This window comes from Hyla sarda, chromosome 6 (genome assembly GCF_029499605.1).
Source record: "Hyla sarda isolate aHylSar1 chromosome 6, aHylSar1.hap1, whole genome shotgun sequence".
In the NCBI taxonomy this organism is placed as follows: domain Eukaryota; kingdom Metazoa; phylum Chordata; class Amphibia; order Anura; family Hylidae; genus Hyla; species Hyla sarda.
In genome coordinates, this window is record NC_079194.1 from 295,076,076 (window position 1) to 295,095,634 (window position 19,559).

At 46.5% G+C, this 19,559-nt stretch overlaps 1 protein-coding gene across 1 annotated transcript in view; it reads left to right on the top strand.

The window, feature by feature from the left end:
* Positions 1-1,477: 1,477 nt before the first annotated feature.
* Positions 1,478-19,559, top strand: part of TSG101 (tumor susceptibility 101) — a 34,690-nt gene continuing 16,608 nt past the window's right edge. The window contains exons 1-5 of the mRNA XM_056527829.1: positions 1,478-1,648; positions 4,784-4,868; positions 9,855-9,920; positions 12,809-12,972; positions 18,715-18,838. Coding sequence (XP_056383804.1) covers positions 1,607-1,648; positions 4,784-4,868; positions 9,855-9,920; positions 12,809-12,972; positions 18,715-18,838 — 481 coding nt within the window. The 5' untranslated portion in view covers positions 1,478-1,606. The remainder of the gene's footprint in view (positions 1,649-4,783; positions 4,869-9,854; positions 9,921-12,808; positions 12,973-18,714; positions 18,839-19,559) is intronic.

Genomic DNA, 19,559 nt, shown 5'->3' on the forward strand with positions numbered 1-19,559 from the left:
GGGTTTGATTACTGTCGATCACGGGGCCGGAGCGTTGTGACGTCAAGTTTCCGCCCCGTGTGACATCATGCTCCGCCCCCCTCAATGCAAGCCTATGGGAGGGTATGTTACAGCTGTCACCCCCCCTCCCATATGCATCCTTTGGATAGGGGATAAGATGTCTTAGCGCCGGAGTACCCCTTTAAACACAAATAAAACATAGAAAACTTCACTTTTTTTTCATCAAAGTACATTAGAAAGATTTTTTTTTTATATTTACCATAAGGAGTGCTATAGCAAAAATTAGTTTTAATGATAGTGCCCACTTAATATTTTGAGGGTTCACCTTTACATTGAGACATATCAGAAGAGGCGAGGGTCATTGAGCCGTGGTCCTCCCCCACTTATTGATAAAATAAAGGGGGGCTCAGAGCTCTAAAACCCAGAAATGAGTCACTGCATAGGTAAGAATTGTGAGATGGGTGAGGAGCCCAGCAGTCACACCTTGACCTACCAAAGCAGTAGGGGGTGCACTCCCCTTGTGAATAGGAAACTGTAATAAATATAACTTTATTCTTTTATCACTCCTATAGGCTATATAGCAAGATACGTTTTTTATTTGGGTCCTATACTTCACCGGTTAGCTCTACCAGTCAGAGGCTACTCGGTGGATGTATCCAGTGTTCAGATGCCCCCAAAAGTATGGTCCCCAGGTGGGGCTGCATTCCCATAGAACAGTATTTCCCAACCACGGTGCCTCCAGCTGTTGCAAAACTACAACTCCCAGCATGCCCGGACAGCCATAGGCTGTCCAGGCGTGCTGGGAGTTGTAGTTTTGCAACAGCTGGAGGCACTCAACGTTCGACTTTTGAGGTGCCATTTTGACTTACAATAGAGGGAATGTTCAGGAAATTTCAGGATATTCAGGTGACAGATCTACTGTAAGGTCCCATGCACACTACGGAATTTCCACGTGAAGGGATCGTGCGGCATGGCAGATAACATAAGCGAATGGGGTCAAGTTGCCATTAAATCAATGGGAGGCATTTTGGTTGTTTTTTTGCGCCTGTGACATGAACCTTTTAGTGTTATACAGTGAGTTTTGACCACATGATCCGTATTGTGGTCAAGGTCGCCCTTGTGTAAAACCAGTGCCCAATTGAGGTGTGTTTACAACTTTTAGTTATGTTTTATGGTCCAAAAATAGTCGTGTGATTGCGAGTCACTGAAAAAAACGTACAAATTCTTTGGTGGTGTCGAAACGTGGCACGATCTGATACGGTCTTGGCAGCTGATGGGTCTGAGAGCATTTAAACCATAAATTATCCCATTTATAAGATGCTGGAGAACTAGGTCTGTATACTGCAGGGTTCTCCCTATATACTGAGGTTTACTATGGTCAGGGCATCTTGCCCTTAGCCAACATGGCGGCTTCAGCGTAAGATCCGGTCGCCATGGTAACTCACGGCTGTATCCAGGGAAGTGACGTAGGTTCTAGAAGCGGAAGTCGCAGTGCGGACAGCTGGATTTCCGGCTTCGCTGGGTTGGTTTGGTTCTGGAAGTCGGCGGAGAGGAGTCTGAGGGTGACCGGGGACAGATAGCGAGCGGCCGGCGGGGACCCCTCACCATGGCGGTGTCAGAGGCCCAGCTCAAGAAGATGCTGAGCAAGGTGAGAAGAGCGCCGCCCACAGGCGGGTCACCACAACTGACCGGGGGAGATGACTCCCTGTCACTGCGAGGCCCCTCCCCCCCAAAACAACACGTCACGCCCCAGCACCAGAGAGTCATCCAGGCCATCAACTATATCTCCTGTCCCCCCGCATCTCGGCCACCATCTCTCTCCCCTCTATACCTCTGCCCCATCCTCCACCCCCCCCCCCCCCATACCTCTGCCCCCCCTCATACTTCTGCCCCATCCTCCACCCCCCCTATACCTCTGCCCCATCCTCCACCCCCCCTATACCTCTGCCCCATCCTCCACCCCCCCCCCCCCCATACCTCTGCCCCCCCTCATACTTCTGCCCCATCCTCCACCCCCCCTATACCTCTGCCCCATCCTCCACCCCCCCTATACCTCTGCCCCATCCTCCACCCCCCCTATACCTCTGCCCCATCCTCCACCCCCCCTATACCTCTGCCCCATCCTCCACCCCCTCTATACCTCTGCCCCATCCTCCACCCCCTCTATACCTCTGCCCCATCCTCCACCCCCTCTATACCTCTGCCCCATCCTCCACCCCCTCTATACCTCTGCCCCATCCTCCACCCCCTCTATACCTCTGCCCCATCCTCCACCCCCTCTATACCTCTGCCCCATCCTCCACCCCCCCCATACCTCTGCCCCATCCTCCACCCCCCCCCATACCTCTGCCCCCCCTCATACTTCTGCCCCATCCTCCACCCCCCCTATACCTCTGCCCCATCCTCCACCCCCCCTATACCTCTGCCCCATCCTCCACCCCCCCTATACCTCTGCCCCATCCTCCACCCCCTCTATACCTCTGCCCCATCCTCCACCCCCTCTATACCTCTGCCCCATCCTCCACCCCCTCTATACCTCTGCCCCATCCTCCACCCCCTCTATACCTCTGCCCCATCCTCCACCCCCTCTATACCTCTGCCCCATCCTCCACCCCCTCTATACCTCTGCCCCATCCTCCACCCCCTCTAAACCTCTGCCCCATCCTCCACCCCCCCCCATACCTCTGCCACATCCTCCACCCCCCCCCATACCTCTGCCCCATCCTCCACCCCCCCCATACCTCTGCCCCATCCTCCACCCCCCCCCCATACCTCTGCCCCATCCTCCACCCCCCCCCCCATACCTCTGCCCCATCCTCCACCCCCCCCCCCCTATATCTCTGCCCCATCCGCCACCCCCCCCCCCGTACCTCTGCCCCCCCCTCCTCCCCCCCCCCCGTACCTCTGCCCCGTCCTCCTCCCCCCCCCCCCGTACCTCTGCCCCGTCCTCCCCCCCCCCCCGTACCTCTGCCCCCCCTCCCCCCCACCTCTGCCCGTCCTCCCCCCCCACCTCTGCCCCCCCTCCCCCCCCACCTCTGCCCCCCCTCCCCCCCCCTCTGCCCCGTCCTCCTCCCCCCCCCCCCCGTACCTCTGTCTATATAAGGTCTCACAGCTGACAATGTATATCAGAGCAAACACCAAGCCATGAGGCGGAAAGAACTGCCTGTAGAGCTCAGACACAGCCCGGTCTATATAAGGTCTCACAGCTGACAATGTATATCAGAGCAAACACAAAGTCATGAGAGGGAAAGAACTGCCTGTAGAGCTCCGACACAGCCCTGTCTATATAAGGTCTCACAGCTGACAATGTATATCAGAGCAAACACAAAGTCATGAGGGGAAAGAACTGTCTGTAGGGCTCGGAGAGAGGATTGTGTGGAGCCACAGATCTATAGAAGGGGACAAAACATTTTGTCTGCACTGAAGGTTCCCAAGAGCTCAGTGACCTCCATAATTCTTACATGGAAGAAGAAGGAACAACCAGGACTGCTGCTCCCCTCCCCCCAAACTAAGTGATGAGGGGAGAAGGGTCTTGGTAAGAGGAGACTGAGAACCCAATGGTCACTATGGATGAGCCCCAAAGATCCTGAGTGTAGATGGGAGAAACTTCCAGAAGGTTCAGAACCATCACTGCAGCCTCCTCAGTAATAACGCATGGAAGACACCGAAAGATTACAGAGAAGGATCAGAGTGTGAGGAGCAAGATTCTCTGGTGTAAGGGCACCAGGCACTGCCCATCACTGCCCAATACCACCCCAACCGTTGCAGAACTACAACTCCCAGCATGCCGTATTAGGCTTCCAGCCAGGCCTAGGACAAAGTCAAACTGCTAAAGCAGTGTTTTCCAACCAGGGTTCCTCCAGATGTTGCAAAACTACAACGTCCGGGCATGCTGGGAGTTGTAGTTTTGCATCATTAGGAAGCTCCCTGGTTGGGATACACTGCCCTATACCAATGATCTCCAGCCTTAAATTCTCCTGCTGTTGCAAGACAGCAACCCTGGGCATCCTGGGAGTTGTAGTTTTGCCACAGCTCTACATAAAGCAGTGCAGGTGGGTGGCCTATTCCAGGTCAGACTTAAAGGGGTATTCCAGGCAAAAACTTTTTTATATATATATATCAACTGGCTCCAGAAAGTTAAAACAGATTTGTAAATTACTTCTATTAAAAAATCTTAATCCTTCCAATAGTTATTAGCTTCTGAAGTTGAGTTGTTGTTTTCTGTCTAACTGCTCTCTGATAATGTCACGTCCCGGGAGCTGTGCATGATGGGAGAATATCCCCATAGGAACTGCACAGCTCCCGGGACCTGAGTCATCAGAGAACAGTTAGACAGAAAACAACAACTCAACTTCAGAAGCTAATAACTATTGGAAGGATTAAGATTTTTTTAATAGAAGTAATTTACAAATCTGTTTAACTTTCCGGAGCCAGTTTTGGCCTGGAATACCCCTTTAACTCCTGACAACATAATCCGGGCTGAGTAATGTTAATCCGTCAGGTATGACTTCCTCAATGTAGAGACATGTGACCAGCCTGGTCACGTGACCAATTGTGATCGCAGGTAGAGCTGCCGGTGACCTCACCATGACTCAGGGCTGTCACCACATGACTAAGTGACACCACACAAGCCTTAAAGTGACAGCAACCTATAAGGAAGACCTATACTGATAAACATTACATTCATTATATTATACAGCGGGTCTGAATACTTATGTCCATGGGAGATTTTAGTTTTTATTATTTTTGTTATAATTTTAATTTTATTCTGTTTTTGTTTCAGTACAAGTACAGAGATCTGTCTGTGCGGGAGATCCTGAATGTCATCGGGCTCTACAGGGACCTCAAACCATTACCAGATAGTTACGGTAAGTAGAAGTATTTCTCACAGAATTGGTAGCAACTGAAGTACAACTTTAGGATCCCGGGCACCGTAATCAGTGGGACCTGATTGATGTCTGGGGACCAGGAACCTGTAGGACCTGGGGTCGGAGAGTCCCATGGAGTGGTATCTGAACCTACAACCAACAAATGGGTCTGATATAGTAAAGGGGGATATAGTGACATACTGACTGTGCACATCACCATATCATTCACTCCAAAAAATTAGTATGTCCCCTGATGAACCGTTTGCTAAAATGGTGAAACATGTCGAGACAATTGGAAAAAAAAATAACACAAGGGGACGAGTGACGTATTTTTGTCCTATAACATGGACTGCTATATGAGCATTTTTTTTATCTAGACACTACATACAGTTGATGCTTAGGGATAGGGGCACCCTTAATGGGGAACTCCTGTACATAAGTACTTCTCCCCTATACACAAGATCCCGGGGATAGGTGTCTGATGATGGGGGTCGTCAATCGTCAATCTCTTGCTCTCCCATAGAGATACATAGAAGTACTTGCCAGCCACCGCTTCGTGCCAGGGTTGACAGTAATTTGGTCTTAGAGAGGTGCCTGGCAGGAGATCATGGGGGGGTTCTAGCAGTTGAACTCCTTGCGATCAGACCCCTAACCTCTATCTACAGCAGTGGTCTCAAACTGTGGCCCTCCAGCCGTTGGCGGTCCGGGCATGCTGGAAGTTGAAGTTTTGCAACATCTGGAGGGCCTCAGTTTGAGACCACTGATCTACAGGATCCTGTGTATAGGGGATAAGTACTTTTGTACCAGAGTCCCCCCTTTAAAGAGGGATTGTAATTGAGGACAGTATTTTACACTACAACATGCCTGTTGTAGCTAGAGATGAGCGAACTTACAGTAAATTTGATTCGTCACGAACTTCTCGGCTCGGCAGTTGATGCCTTTTCCTGCATAAATGAGTTCAGCTTTCAGGGGCTCCCGTGGGCTGGAAAAGGTGGATACAGTCCTAGGAGACTGTTGCCTAGGACTATATCCACCTTTTCCAGCCCACGGGAGCCCCTGAAAGCTGAACTCATTTATGCAGGATAAGTCATTAACTGCCGAGCCGAGAAGTTCGTGACGAATCGAATTTATTGTAAGTTCGCTCATCTCTAGTTGTAGCGTAAAATACACTGTGAAATTGCTGTTTGTGACCCTACCCTTATAGGGAGATATTTCTCATTGCTTTTAGAGCATTTTTTTTTTTTACTATGTTTTGGCGCAGTTCAGACGCAAGCAGCATAGTTAGTGACTTTTATTCGTCTTTTGATATAGACAGGTTCACTCTTTTTGCCCACCCGTAGAACTTTTTCTTTTTGACCATGCAGTGGTCACGTATTTATCATTTGCGGCTTTTGTCAAAAGTCGCTATTTTGTGCGCAAAGTTCCTTTTTTTTTTTTTTTTTAGGCGCAAACCTACACCGCCTTCCAGTAGGCGTGAGCATCACTTCTACCTTCTGCAATTCGACCTTTAACCTCTTGTGGACGACAGAGTCCCACTCCCCTTCTATGACGCGCGATCAGGAGCTGAGCACGGGTCATAGCTGGGTGGTCCTGGCGGATATCTGTCTCAAGGACCCATCTCTAATGCCAGACATCACCGATCACGGTGATGCCCGGCTTTAACCCCTTAGACACCACAATCAGATTTGATTGTAGCATCTAAAATGCAAGTAAAACTGTCCCCGCCGCTCTGTGAAAGGAAGTAAAAACACCTAATCTGCCAAATTCAGGACCCGGGAAAGTGTCTATTTCCCTCCCAAACAAGCGTCTAGAAAAGTTAATCATCCTGCTGCACCTTCTTGATAAATAAGATGCACACTAGTCTAGTGCTGGGCGGTATGACTAGAGATGAGCGAACTTTACAGTAAATTCGATTCGTCACAAACTTCTCAGCTCGGCAGTTGATGACTTATCCTGCATAAATTAGTTCAGCTTTCCGGTGCTCCGATGGGCTGGAAAAGGTGGATACAGTCCTAGGAAAGAGTCTCCTAGGACTGTATCCACCTTTTTCAGCCCACCGGAGCACCTGAAAGCTGAACTCATTTATGCAGGATAAGTCATCAACTGCCGAGCCGAGAAGTTCGTGACGAATTGAATTTACTATAAGTTTAACGGTATTCCCCTTCCCCCCCCCCCCCCCCCACACGAACTAATCATATATGACCCCCAGGCTCTGCTATATTTCTCTAAATCCCCCACCCCCTCTCCTCCAGGCCACAGCCCTTTAAATGAATTAAATGCGGGCCGCCAGCGCTGTAAATTAATGAGATGCAGGCCGCAGTGCTTTGAATGAAATGCGGGCAGCGGCGCTATAAATTAAAGGGGTTATCCAGGAAAAAACTTTTTTTTTCTATATCAACTGGCTCCAGAAAGTTAAACAGATTTGTAAATGACTTCTATTAAAAAATCTTAATCCTTTCAGTACTTATGAGCTTCTGAAGTTAAGGTTGTTCTTTTCGGTCTCAGTGCTCTCTGATGACACGTGTCTCAGGAAACGCCCAGTTTAGAAGAGGTTTGCTATGGGGGATTTGCTTCTAAACTGGGCGGTTCCCGCGACAGGTGTCATCAGAGAGCACTTAGACAGAAAAGAATAACTCAACTTCAGAAGCTCATAAGTACTGAAAGGATTAAGATTTTTTAATAGAAGTAATTTACAAATCTGTTTAACTTTTTGGAGCCAGTTGATATATAAAAAAAAAGTTTTTTCCTGGAATACCCCTTTAATGACTTGGGAGCCGACGGCGCTTTAAATGAATGAGATGCGGGCCGCGGCGCTGGAAACGATTAAGTTGCGAGCTGGAAGCTGTCACCTCCCCCTGCAAGTGCTAAAAGCCGGGCTTTTAGCGCTTGCAGGGGGAGGTGACAGCTTGCCGCGGCTCATATCTCATTCATTTAAAGCGCCGTCGGCCCGCATCTTATTAATTTAAAGCGCCGCGGCCCGCATCTTATTAATTTAAAGCATCGGCAGCTCACAATGTAATCCTTTAAAGCGCCGCAGCCGCAATCTCATTAATTTAAAGCGCCGCCGCAACTCATCTGCGGCTGATAATTCATTCATTCGAGGTGGGGCCCGACCGGTATTGCGGTATAGGAAAAATTCATATCGTGCAGGGAAAAAATTTCTGTATTCGGTATGAACCGGTATACCGGCCAGCACTACGCTAGTCAAACCCACCACCCAAATAAACCTGGGAAAATAGCTCTACCATAGACATTGATAAATCTGGACCATTGTGTTTAGTCTGGCTAAAGGGTTGTGGATAATCCTATTTTATTTTAATTTTTTTCGGTAAGTTGCACGGGCACCAAAGTACAGTAAAATGTTCCGTGCACACTGATAGAAAGGAGACGTAGGGATTTATGGGCGTCACACCCTGATGGTGACCCAGGACACCATACAGTCACACTGAGAGCAGTGATCTGATCCTATGGAGGGGGAGGGAGCGGCTCCAGGGACCTGTTCTGTGGTTTCATGTTCAGGACAAAGTTGCCTCTGTCTCGTGTTCAGTCCCAGCGGAGGGTCCTTATTGCCCAGCACTGAGCGGAGGGTCCTTATTGCCCAGCACTGAGCGGAGGGACCTTACTGCCCGGCACTGAGCGGAGGGACCTTACTGCCCGGCACTGAGCGGAGGGTCCTTACTGCCCGGCACTGAGCGGAGGGTACCATGACTTAGACCAGTGTTTCCCAATCAGGATACCTCCAGCTGTTGCAAAACTACAACTCCCAGCATGCCCGGACAGCCTTTGGCTGTCCGGGCATGCTGGGAGTTGTAGTTTTGCAACAGCTGGAGGCACCATGGTTGGGAAACACTGCCTATGTTTCCTATGGGGATTTTCTCCTACTATGGACAGAGATGTCAGCAGAGAGCTCTGTGTTCCAATTTTTTTTTTATTTCCTCTGTTGTATTCAGCAGCTGATAAGTACTGGAAGGATTAAGTTTTTTTTTAATAGAAGTAATTTACAAATCTGTTTAACCTTCTGGCACCAGTTGATAAAAAAAATAAATATAATAATAATTTCTACCGGAGTACCCCTTTAATCCCTATCCAAGAGATAGGGGATAAGATGTCTGATCGTGGGGGGGTCTCGCTGCTGGGGACCCCGTGATCTCCCCTCTGCACCCGGCGTTTGTTTAGAGTGTTGGGTGCAGCGCCGGAGGCTCATGATGTCATGGCCGTGCCCCGTTTGTGATGTCAAGGCCACGCCCCTCAATGCAAGTCTATAGGAGGGGGCGTGACCTCTCCCATAGACTTGCATTGAGGGGGTGTGGCCTTGACATCACAAGCCTCCGCCCCGCATTACCAGTCATCCGGCACGAGGCGAAGTTCACTCCGTGCATCGGATGTCTGGGGTGTCGCAGCCGAGATCGCAGGGTCACCCACGATCGGACATCTTATCCCGCATTCTTTGGATAAGGGGATACGATGTCTAGGGGCGGAGTACCCCTTTAAGATCAATGGGGGTCCCAGCACTTGAACCCTCACCAATAATACACTTACCCTCTGTCCTGTGCATATAAGATAGCTGCAATTTTTTGCTTATATATATTGCAGTATAGGATATTATTAGGGAATAATGTAGAGGTTCTTGTGTATGCTTTGTGCTTACCTGTTTCAGCTCATGTGGCATTACTCATTACAGTTCCATTGCTGAAATGATTTCCTAATGCTGCCTACATTTTCCCATGAAGCCTCTGGCTTTGCCGAGGGAGGGGGTGGAGTCTGATCACTGCACCTGGTCATCTGATTGGGCTGCTGGTGCTGGAGGTCACCCAGGTGAACCGATTAGACTCATAAGTGAGTTGGGAGTCAGTTCACATTATGTGCCATTTTGATGCATTGTCTCAAAGTGCATTTTTAATTTTTTTTTTAAATATTGCAATGCGGGAAATCTTATTGGTCGTTGATCAGAGACTAATCTGTATTTTTATTTTTTATTTTCTCCAGTTTTCAACGATGGCACCTGTAGAGAGCTGCTGAGCCTTTCAGGCACCATTCCTGTACCTTATAAAGGTAAGTTATTCTCTGGCCTCACTTACCATCTGATCCATTGTACATTCGTGGCAGTGATTCCCAACCAGGGATCCTCCAGCTGTTGCAAAACTACAACTCTCAGCATGCCCGGACAGCCAAAGGCTTTGTACAGGAGCCCCATCGCTTAATCCCTGGACTTTACTGGGCTTCTGGCAAAGTCAAACTTCAGAATCTTAGGGTACGTTCAGACGAGCAGCTTTTCCGCGCGTATTTCGCTGTGGATCCGCCACTCAAGGACCTCTATATGCTGCCTTTACATGTGCCTGCTCGGGGCGGCAATACGCCGCTATGAGCAGACACACTGCGATGTGCGAGTCGCCGGGCGCATGGGCAGTATACTCTGACATCGCGGCAGCTCTGGGTCTAGCTCATTGAGCAGGGGGAGCGGCCGCGATGTGTGCGAGTACACCGCGCATGTGCTTCAGTGTGTCTGCATGTAGCAATGTATTGCCGCTCCGAGCAGGCACCTGTAAAGGCAGCATACAGAGGGCCTTCAGCGGCGGATCTGAAGCGTAAAATACGCTGTAAGGGTACGTTCACACGAGCGGATTTTTTTTGCGGGTTTTCAGCTGCGTATTTGAAAGGGGGGCGGGCTCTTCTCAGGTGTCCACATCTGCTGCGGTGGAATTTACGCTGCAGAAAATCCGCTGCAGTCCCTACTGACTTCAATGGGGCTTGCGGCGGATTTTCCGCAGCGTAAATTCCGCCGCGGAAAATCTGCTGCGGACAGCCGAGAAGAGCCAGCCCCCTTTCAAATACGCAGCGGAAAACCCGCAAAAAAAATCCGCTCGTGTGAACGTACCCTAAGGGGGTGCATTCACACGTGCGTATTTTCTGCAGCAGATCTGCTGCAGATTTGAGTCAGCAGATTTTTCTGTCCATTGAAGTCAATGGGCAGCGAAATCTGCAGCTGCAGATCTGCAGCATAAACATGCATGTGTGAACGTACCCTAAGGGTACATTCACACGGGTGGATTACCTGCACAATTTCCACAGCGTATTTGCTGCAGAAAATCTGCAGCGGATTTTGGTACCATTGACTTCAATGGGTCTGAAGGAAAATCTGCAAAACTGCCTCTATTGCGGATTTTCTGCTGACCCATTGAAGTCAATGGTAGCAAAATCCACTGCTTATTTTCACCAGCAAATACACTGCGGAAATTCTGCAGGAAATCCGCCCATGTGAACATACCCTAAATCCGCTCATCTGAACGTACCCTAAAGATGTGTTTCCCAACCAGTGTGCCTCCAGCTGTTACAAAACTACAACTCCCAGTATGCCCGGGAGTTGTAGTTTTGCAACAGCTGGAGGCACCCTGGTTGGTAAACACTAATCGTTGGTCAATTGGGGAGACTTTGTACAACAATGGGGACCATAAGAAGCTATAAGGGGTTAATTATATTGTCAGCAATTACTTTTTGTGTACATATATGGCCTGTACTAGAAGTCAGATCACCAAAGTGACTCCCTGGCCATTATGATACTTCAGCTCCCACACCATACCTGCCAGGGCATGCTGGGACTTGTAGTTTTTTTAGGTTGCACATCACGGCTATTAGCCTTCAATATTTAAGGGGTACTCCACTGGAAAGCATTTTTTTTTTTAATCCTCTGGTGCCAGAAAGTTAAACAGATTTGTAAATTATTTCTAGAAAAAAAAACTTAATCCTTCCAGTACTTATCAGCTGCTGTTCTGATCCACAGGAAGTTCTTTTCTTTTTGAATTTCTTTTCTGTCTGACCACAGTGCTCTCTGCTGACACCATTATAGGAACTGTCCAGAGCAGGAGAGGTTTGCTATTGGCATTTGGACAGTTCCTGACATGGACAGAGGTGTCAGCAGAGAGTACTGTGGTCAGACAGAAAGGAAATTCAAAAAGAAAAGAACTTCCTCTGGATCATACAGCAGCAGATAAGTACTGGAAGGGTTAAGATTTTTTTAATAGAAATAATTTACAAATTTACAAATTGTGGTCAGGCAGAAAGGAAATTCAAAAAGAAAAGAACTTCCAGTATTATTTGCTGCTGTATGATCCACAGGAAGTTCTTTTCTTTTTGAATTTCCTTTCTGCCTGACCACTGTGCTCTCTGCTGACACCTCTGTCCATGTGAGGAACTGTCCAGAGTAAGAGCAAATCCCCATCGCAAACCTCTCCTGCTCTGGACAGTTCCTGACATGGACAGAGGTGTCAGCAGAGAGCACTGTGGTCAGACAGAAAGGAAATTCAAAAAGAAAAGAACTTCCTCTGGATCATACAGCAGCAGATAAGTACTGGAAGGATTAAGATTTTTTTAATAGAAATAATTTACAAATTGTGGTCAGGCAGAAAGGAAATTCAAAAAGAAAAGAACTTCCAGTATTATTTGCTGCTGTATGATCCACATGAAGTTCTTTTCTTTTTGAATTTCCTTTCTGCCTGACCACAATTTGTAAATTATTTCTATTAAAAAATCTTAATCCTTCCAGTACTTATCAGCTGCTGTTTGATCCCCAGGAATTTCTTTTCTTTTTGAATTTCCTTTCTGTCTGACCACAGTGCTCTCTGCTGACACCTCTGTCCATTTTAGGAACTGTCCAAATCCCAATAGCAAAGCTCTCCTGCTCTGGACAGTTCCTCACATGGACAGAGGTGTCAGCAGAGAGCACTGTGGTCAGACAGAAAGGAAATTCAAAAAGAAAAGAAATTCCTGTGGATCATACAGCAGCAGATAAGTACTGGAAGGATTAAGATTTTTTAATAGAAGTAATTTACAAATCTGTTTAACTTTCTGGCACCAGTTGATATAAAAGTAATTAAATACGATTTAAAAGATATAAATACGTTCCTGGTCTCCTGTATGCTCTCATTGATATCTGTTTCGTACAGGTAACACGTATAATATCCCCATATGTCTGTGGCTGCTGGACACCTACCCGTACAACCCCCCAATCTGCTTTGTTAAACCCACCAACACCATGACCATAAAAACCGGAAAACATGTAGACGCCAACGGCAAGATCTACCTCCCTTATCTGCACGAATGGAAACACGTGAGTACAAACGCCTGCGGGAAGGATTCTCTCTTTCAGAGCTGTATTGTGGCCGCTGTCTGTTCTGGGGTCATCAATGTACAGTGACCCCTCAAACTTACAATGGCCTCAAGGTACAATATTTTCTGTATTACTGTTACTTGATACAAGACTCTACATACAATGCTACGAACAGTTCAGATCTGCAAAACGTGTCAATGGCTTGAAGAACCGACCAATCAGAATGGGGCATTCACTGGTAAAACCCCTGTATCACTGAAAGGGGTACTCCACTGGAAAAAACAAGGGGTACTCCACTGGAAAAAACAAGGGGTACTCCACTGGAAAAAAACAAGGGCTACTCCACTGGAAAAAACAAGGGGTACTCCACTGGAAAAAACAAGGGGTACTTCACTGGAAAAAACAAGGGGTACTCCACTGGAAAAAAAAAATAATCAACTGGTGCCAAAAGTTAAACAGATTTGTAAATTAGGAAAAAAAATATATATAAAAAATATATAAAAAACAGTCCTCTAAAGCACTAGGGGTATGAAAAAAGAAAATGAGTGAATAGAATGTGGATCCAATTGTTTTAGTGAAAATAAAATTGTGTTTATTATGTAGAATAATATAGTATACAGCCAATCACCTGGCAGGGCCCTGGCAGGTGAAAGGCAATAAAATGTTAAAATATTAATAAAAGTAGCACAAAAATACAAAAGATAAATTAAATGAATATCCGCTGTAAAGATAAAAAGTCTCTTTTCATTGATTTGTAAATTACGTCTATTAAAAAATATTAATCCTTCCAGTACTTATCAGCTGCTGTTATGATCCACGGGAAGTTCTTTTAATTATTTATTTCCTTTCTGTCTGACCACAGTGCTCTCTGCTGAGTAGGAGCAAATCCCTAAAGCAAACCTCTCCTGCTCTAGACAGTTCCTAAAATGGACAGAGGTGTCAGCAGAGAGCACTGTGGTCAGACAGAAAGGAAATTCAAAAAGAAATGAACTTCCTGTGGATCATAACAGCAGCCGATAAGTACTGGAAGGTTTAAGATTTTTTTTAAGTAGAAGTAATTTACAAATCTGTTTAACTTTCTGGCACCAAATGTTTTCCAGTGGAGTACCCCTTGAAGTGCTTGCAGTGACTAATTGTCTGGTAGTGCCCCCTACAGTACAGGGAGGTATTACATGTTCTGTACTCTTTACCTGTATTACTGAAGTGCATGCACTGACTCGTGTCTGGTAGCGCCCCCTACAGTACAGGGAGGTATTACATGTTCTGTACTCTTTACCTGTATTACTGAAGTGTATGCACTGACTGGTGTCTGGTAGCGCCCCCTACAGTACAGGGAGGTATTACATGTTCTGTACTCTTTACCTGTATTACTGAAGTGTATGCACTGACTGGTGTCTGGTAGCGCCTCCTACAGTACAGGGAGGTATTACATGTTCTGTACACTTTACCTGTATTACTGAAGTGTATGCACTGACTGGTGTCTGGTAGCGCCCCCTACAGTACAGGGAGGTATTACATGTTCTGTACTCTTTACCTGTATTACTGAAGTGTATGCACTGACTGGTGTCTGGTAGCGCCCCCTACAGTACAGGGAGGTATTACATGTTCTGTACACTTTACCTGTATTACTGAAGTGTATGCACTGACTGGTGTCTGGTAGCGCCCCCTACAGTACAGGGAGGTATTACATGTTCTGTACACTTTACCTGTATTACTGAAGTGTATGCACTGACTGGTGTCTGGTAGCACCCCCTACAGTACAGGGAGGTATTACATGTTCTGTACTCTTTACCTGTATTACTGAAGTGAATGCACTGACTGGTGTCTGGTAGCGCCCCCTACAGTACAGGGAGGTATTACATGTTCTGTACTCTTTACCTGTACCAGGGTTAGCCGCTCCTTTGGACACCAGGTGAGGGCGACTCCATTACTTTTTTAGGACACTGTGTGTACTGTACAGGACACTGAAGAAGCTCCTGTCCTCTACATAGACTGTGATTATAGCTCCCAGCAGATCTTTATTACTTTAATATGTAAAGATTTTCTTTAAAGGTTAAAGGGGTACTCCGGTGGAAAACTTTTTTTTTTTTTTTTTTTTTTTTCAATATTAAAATCAACTAATGCCAGAAAGTGAAACAGATTTGTGAATTACTTCTATTAAAAATTCTTAATCCTTCCAGTACTTATTTGCTGCTGTATTTTTTGTGTATGACGAAGGGAGTCATCGCCTGAACCGCATTACCTATTCACTCTGTGTCTCTGGATTTTACTTCAATAAACGGGACTTTCTTGCATTTATCCGTCGCGGGCTTCATGTCTAATTTACTGGACATCTGGTGTTGCCATACGCCTGCCGTGCGGTGGAGGGATATCTAGCGGTGAGCTGACCTACCTATTTCTGCTTATTAGCGGCTGTATACTAGAGAAGAAATTTGTTTCTTTTTGGATTTCTTTTCCGTCACGAGCACAGTGCTCTCTGCTGACACCTCTGTCCGTTTTAGGAACTGTCCAGAGCAGCACATGTTTGCTATGGGGATTTTCTCCTGCTCTGGACAGTTCCTAAAATGCACAGCAGAGGTCAGCAGAGAGCACTGTGGTCGTGACAGAAAAGAAATCCAGAAAGAAAAGAACTTCCTCTGTAGTATACAGCCCCTAATATGTACTGGAAGGATTAAGATTTTTTTTTTTTTTGTTTTGTTTTTTATAGAAGTGATTTACAAATCTGTTTAACTTTCTGGCACCAGTTGATTAAAAAAAAAAAAGTGTTCCACTGGAGTACCCCTTTAAACTGTATTAGTTATCTACTTATTTTTCTTTAATCCTCCCTTTTAAAAAAAAATTTTGATGACATTTTGGGGCTTCAGAACCAATTACCAGGTTTCCAGAGAGTTATGGTCTCAACATGCAATGGTCTCAACATGCAATGGTCTCAACATGCAATGGTCTCAGCATGCAATGGCCTCTGCATGCAATGGCCTCTGCATGCAATGGCCTCTGCATGCAATGGCCTCTGCATGCAATGGCCTCTGCATGCAATGGCCTCTGCATGCAATGGCCTCTGCATGCAATGGCCTCTGCATGCAATGGTCGTCCTGGAACAAATTAATATTGTAACTTTAGGGACCTCCGTATAATATATCCACAGAGAGAAGGTTTCCCCACCGCCATAGATTGTTCTCTCTTTCTTATTGTCCTAATAGTAGACGCTTTATGTAGAGAAGGTAACTTGGACTCCATATGTGAAGTCAGTGAATAAAATTTTAGTGGTCTGATTCTCTTTTTTGCCTAAAAAGATATCAATTGGCACCGACAATAAACAATTAGAGTTGAGCGAACTTACAGTAAATTCGATTCGTCACGAACTTCTCGGCTCGGCAGTTGATGACTTTTCCTGCATAAATTAGTTCAGCCTTCAGGTGCTCCGATGGGCTGGAAAAGGTGGATACAGTCCGAGGAGACTCTTTCCTAGGACTGTATCCACCTTTTCCAGCCCACCGGAGCACCTGAAAGCTGAACTAATTTATGCAGGATAAGTCATCAACTGCCGAGCTGAGAAGTTTGTGACGAATTGAATTTACTGTAAGTTCGCTCATCTCTATAAACAATGTAAACAATGACAATCCCTAACAAGTATCACCTTACATCAGTGTTTCCCAATCAGGGCGCCTCCAGCTGTTGCAAAACTACAACTCCCAGCATGCCCGGACAGCCAACGGCTGTCCGGGCATGCTGAGAGTTGTAGTTTTGCAACAGCTGGAGGCACCCTGATTGGGAAACACTGCCTTACATGCATTCACCTTCCCGAGATGCCGCCAGCCCGCAACGTATGTTGTGTAAATCTTTGCCTAGGGGGTAGAGAGTTTACAAGTGCACGACATTAGTAAAAAATTGTAATTGTTTTGTCCAACTAGACATAAGGTGTTTTCTGAGAGTTAAACTAATTCAACCTTAAAGGGGTACTCCGGAAAACATTTTTTTTTTTTTTTTTTTTTTTTTTTTTTTTTTTAAATCAACTGGTGCCAGAAAGTTAAACAGATTTGTAAATTACTTCTATATAAAAAAAAAATATTTACCCTTCCAGTACTTTTTAGCAGCTTTATGCTACAGAGGAAATTCTTTTCTTTTTGAATTTCTTTTTTGTCTTGTCCACAGTGCTCTCTGCGGACACCTCTGTCCATGTCAGGAACTGTCCAGATCGGCATAGGTTTGCTATGGGGATTTTCTCCTGCTCTGGACAGTTCCTGATATGGGCATCAGGTGTCAGCAGAGAGCACTGTGGACAGGACAAAAAAAGAAATTCAAAAAGAAAAGAATTTTCTCTGGAGCATACAGCTGCTAAAAATTACTGGAAGGGTAAATATATATATTTTTTTTAATAGAAGTCATTTACAAATCTGTTTAACTTTCTGGCACCAGTGGATTTAAAAAAAAAAAAAAATTTTTCCAACGGAGTACCCCTTTAAAGGACATGTGACTAAGTAGAAAAACAACAATATCTCACCTGTTAGGCCATGTTCACACTGATGAAAATGTGCGAAATGTCCGCCACAAAAAATAGGGGCCGACAAGCTGCACATTTATTTGATGCGGCGGCGCTAGGACCGCTCGGAAATGTGCTGTCTCCATAGACGGCAATGCGTTTCCGAGCGGAATCCTACAGAAACATTGAACAGGTTCATTGAAATAGTCGATAACTTATACCGATATTCCAGTATAAGTTATCGGCTATCGGCCTTAAAGGGGTATTCCAGGAAAAAACATTTTTTTTATATATCAACTGGCTCCAGAAAGTTAAACAGATTTGTAAATTACTTCCATTAAAAAAATCTTAATCCTTTCAGTACTTATGAGCTTCTGAAGTTGAGTTGTTTTTTTCTGTCTAAGTGCTCTCTGATGACACGTGTCTCGGGAACCGCCCAGTTTAGAAGCAAATCCCCATAGCAAACCTCTTCTAAACTGGGCGGTTCCCGAGACACGTGTCATCAGAGAGCACTTAGACAGAAAAGAACAACTCCACTTCAGCATTATCGGTATCGGCCCTAAAAAATTGGTCGATCCCTAGTTGAAGGGGCCACTTCACACAAGTAGCGGCCGTACCTGGTATTCAGCAAAGTGAAAGAGACGACCCGCACGACCATATACAATATAGTATTGTCCTAATAGTAGACGCTTTATGTAGAGAAGGTAACTTGGACTCCAGATGTGAAGTCAGTAAATCACATTTTAGTGGTATTGTTCTCTTTTTGCCTAAAAAGCGACAATAAACAATGTAAACAATGACAATCCCTAACAAGTATCACCTTACATCAGTGTTTCCCAACCAGGGGGCCTTCAGCTGTTGCAAAACTACAACTCCCAACATGCCCGGACAGCCGAAGGCTGTCCGGGCATGCTGGGAGTTGTAGTTTTGCAACAGCTGGAGGCCCCCTGGTTGGGAAACACTGTACTACACAGTCGATTATTTGTCACAAGATGGAGTAGAGCTTCTGTGTACTTGGATGGGTAGATATAGGTGTAAACCCAACCTCAGATTATGGCGCTGTTGATTCCAGTCTATTATTCTCTGTTATCGGCCATTTAGGGGCAGAATAAGAATAAAGCTCCATACTGACTGTGCAGCCTGTACCTCATGGGGCTTTGTAGTTGCTTAATGAGAATGTGCTGGAGGCTTCAGGACGGCAGCTACAGACGAGTACATGAGGCGGCACAGTGTAGTCACTGCTCTGTTCTCTCTCTCCGCAGCCTCCGTCAGACCTGCTGGGGTTAATCCAGATCCTCATTGTCGTCTTTGGAGAGGAGCCACCGGTGTTCTCCCGATATCCTGCACCAGCTCCCTACATGTACCCGGCCGCCGGACCCCCCAACAGTGAGTTTCTGATGCCAGTAAGAGCTATGAGCAGCAGCTTCCATAGTGGACGGAGCAGGGCCGTCCAGCAGCACAGAGTGTTTAAAGGAGAGATATCCAGTGGGGAAAAACGTATCCCCTATCCTAAGGATAGGGGATAAGTTTCAGATTGCGGGGGGTTCGACCGCTGGCGATCTCCTGTATGGGGCCCCGGCTCCGTGGGCAGATAGCGCGTGTTGACCACCGCACGAAGCGGCAGCTGACACGCCCCTTCAATGCAACTCTATGGCAGAGCCGGAGCGCTGCCTTCGGCAATCTCCGGCTCTGCCATAGCGATGTATTGAGGGGGGAGTGTCGGCCACCGCTTCGTGCGGTGGTCAACACGCGCTATCTGCCCACGGAGCCGGGGCCCCATACAGAGAGATCGCGGGGGCCCCAGCAGTCGGACCCCCTGCGATCTGAAACTTATCCCCTATCCTTAGTATAGGGGATATGTTTTTCCCCACTGGACTACCCCTTTAAGGAAAAGAGTTCAGTGATCTTGTAAGGCTAGGTTCAGACTACGGAATTTCCGCCTGCAATTTTACTTTGAAATTGCAGGCGGAAATTCCGCTTTCTAAAATGCATAGTGTAGTGAATGATTTTCCGTTCACAAATTCACACTGCCGAATTTGTGAACGGACAATCCGCTTGGAAATTTCCGCCTGAAGAAAGGCGTTGCTCTTTCTTCAGGCGGAAATCT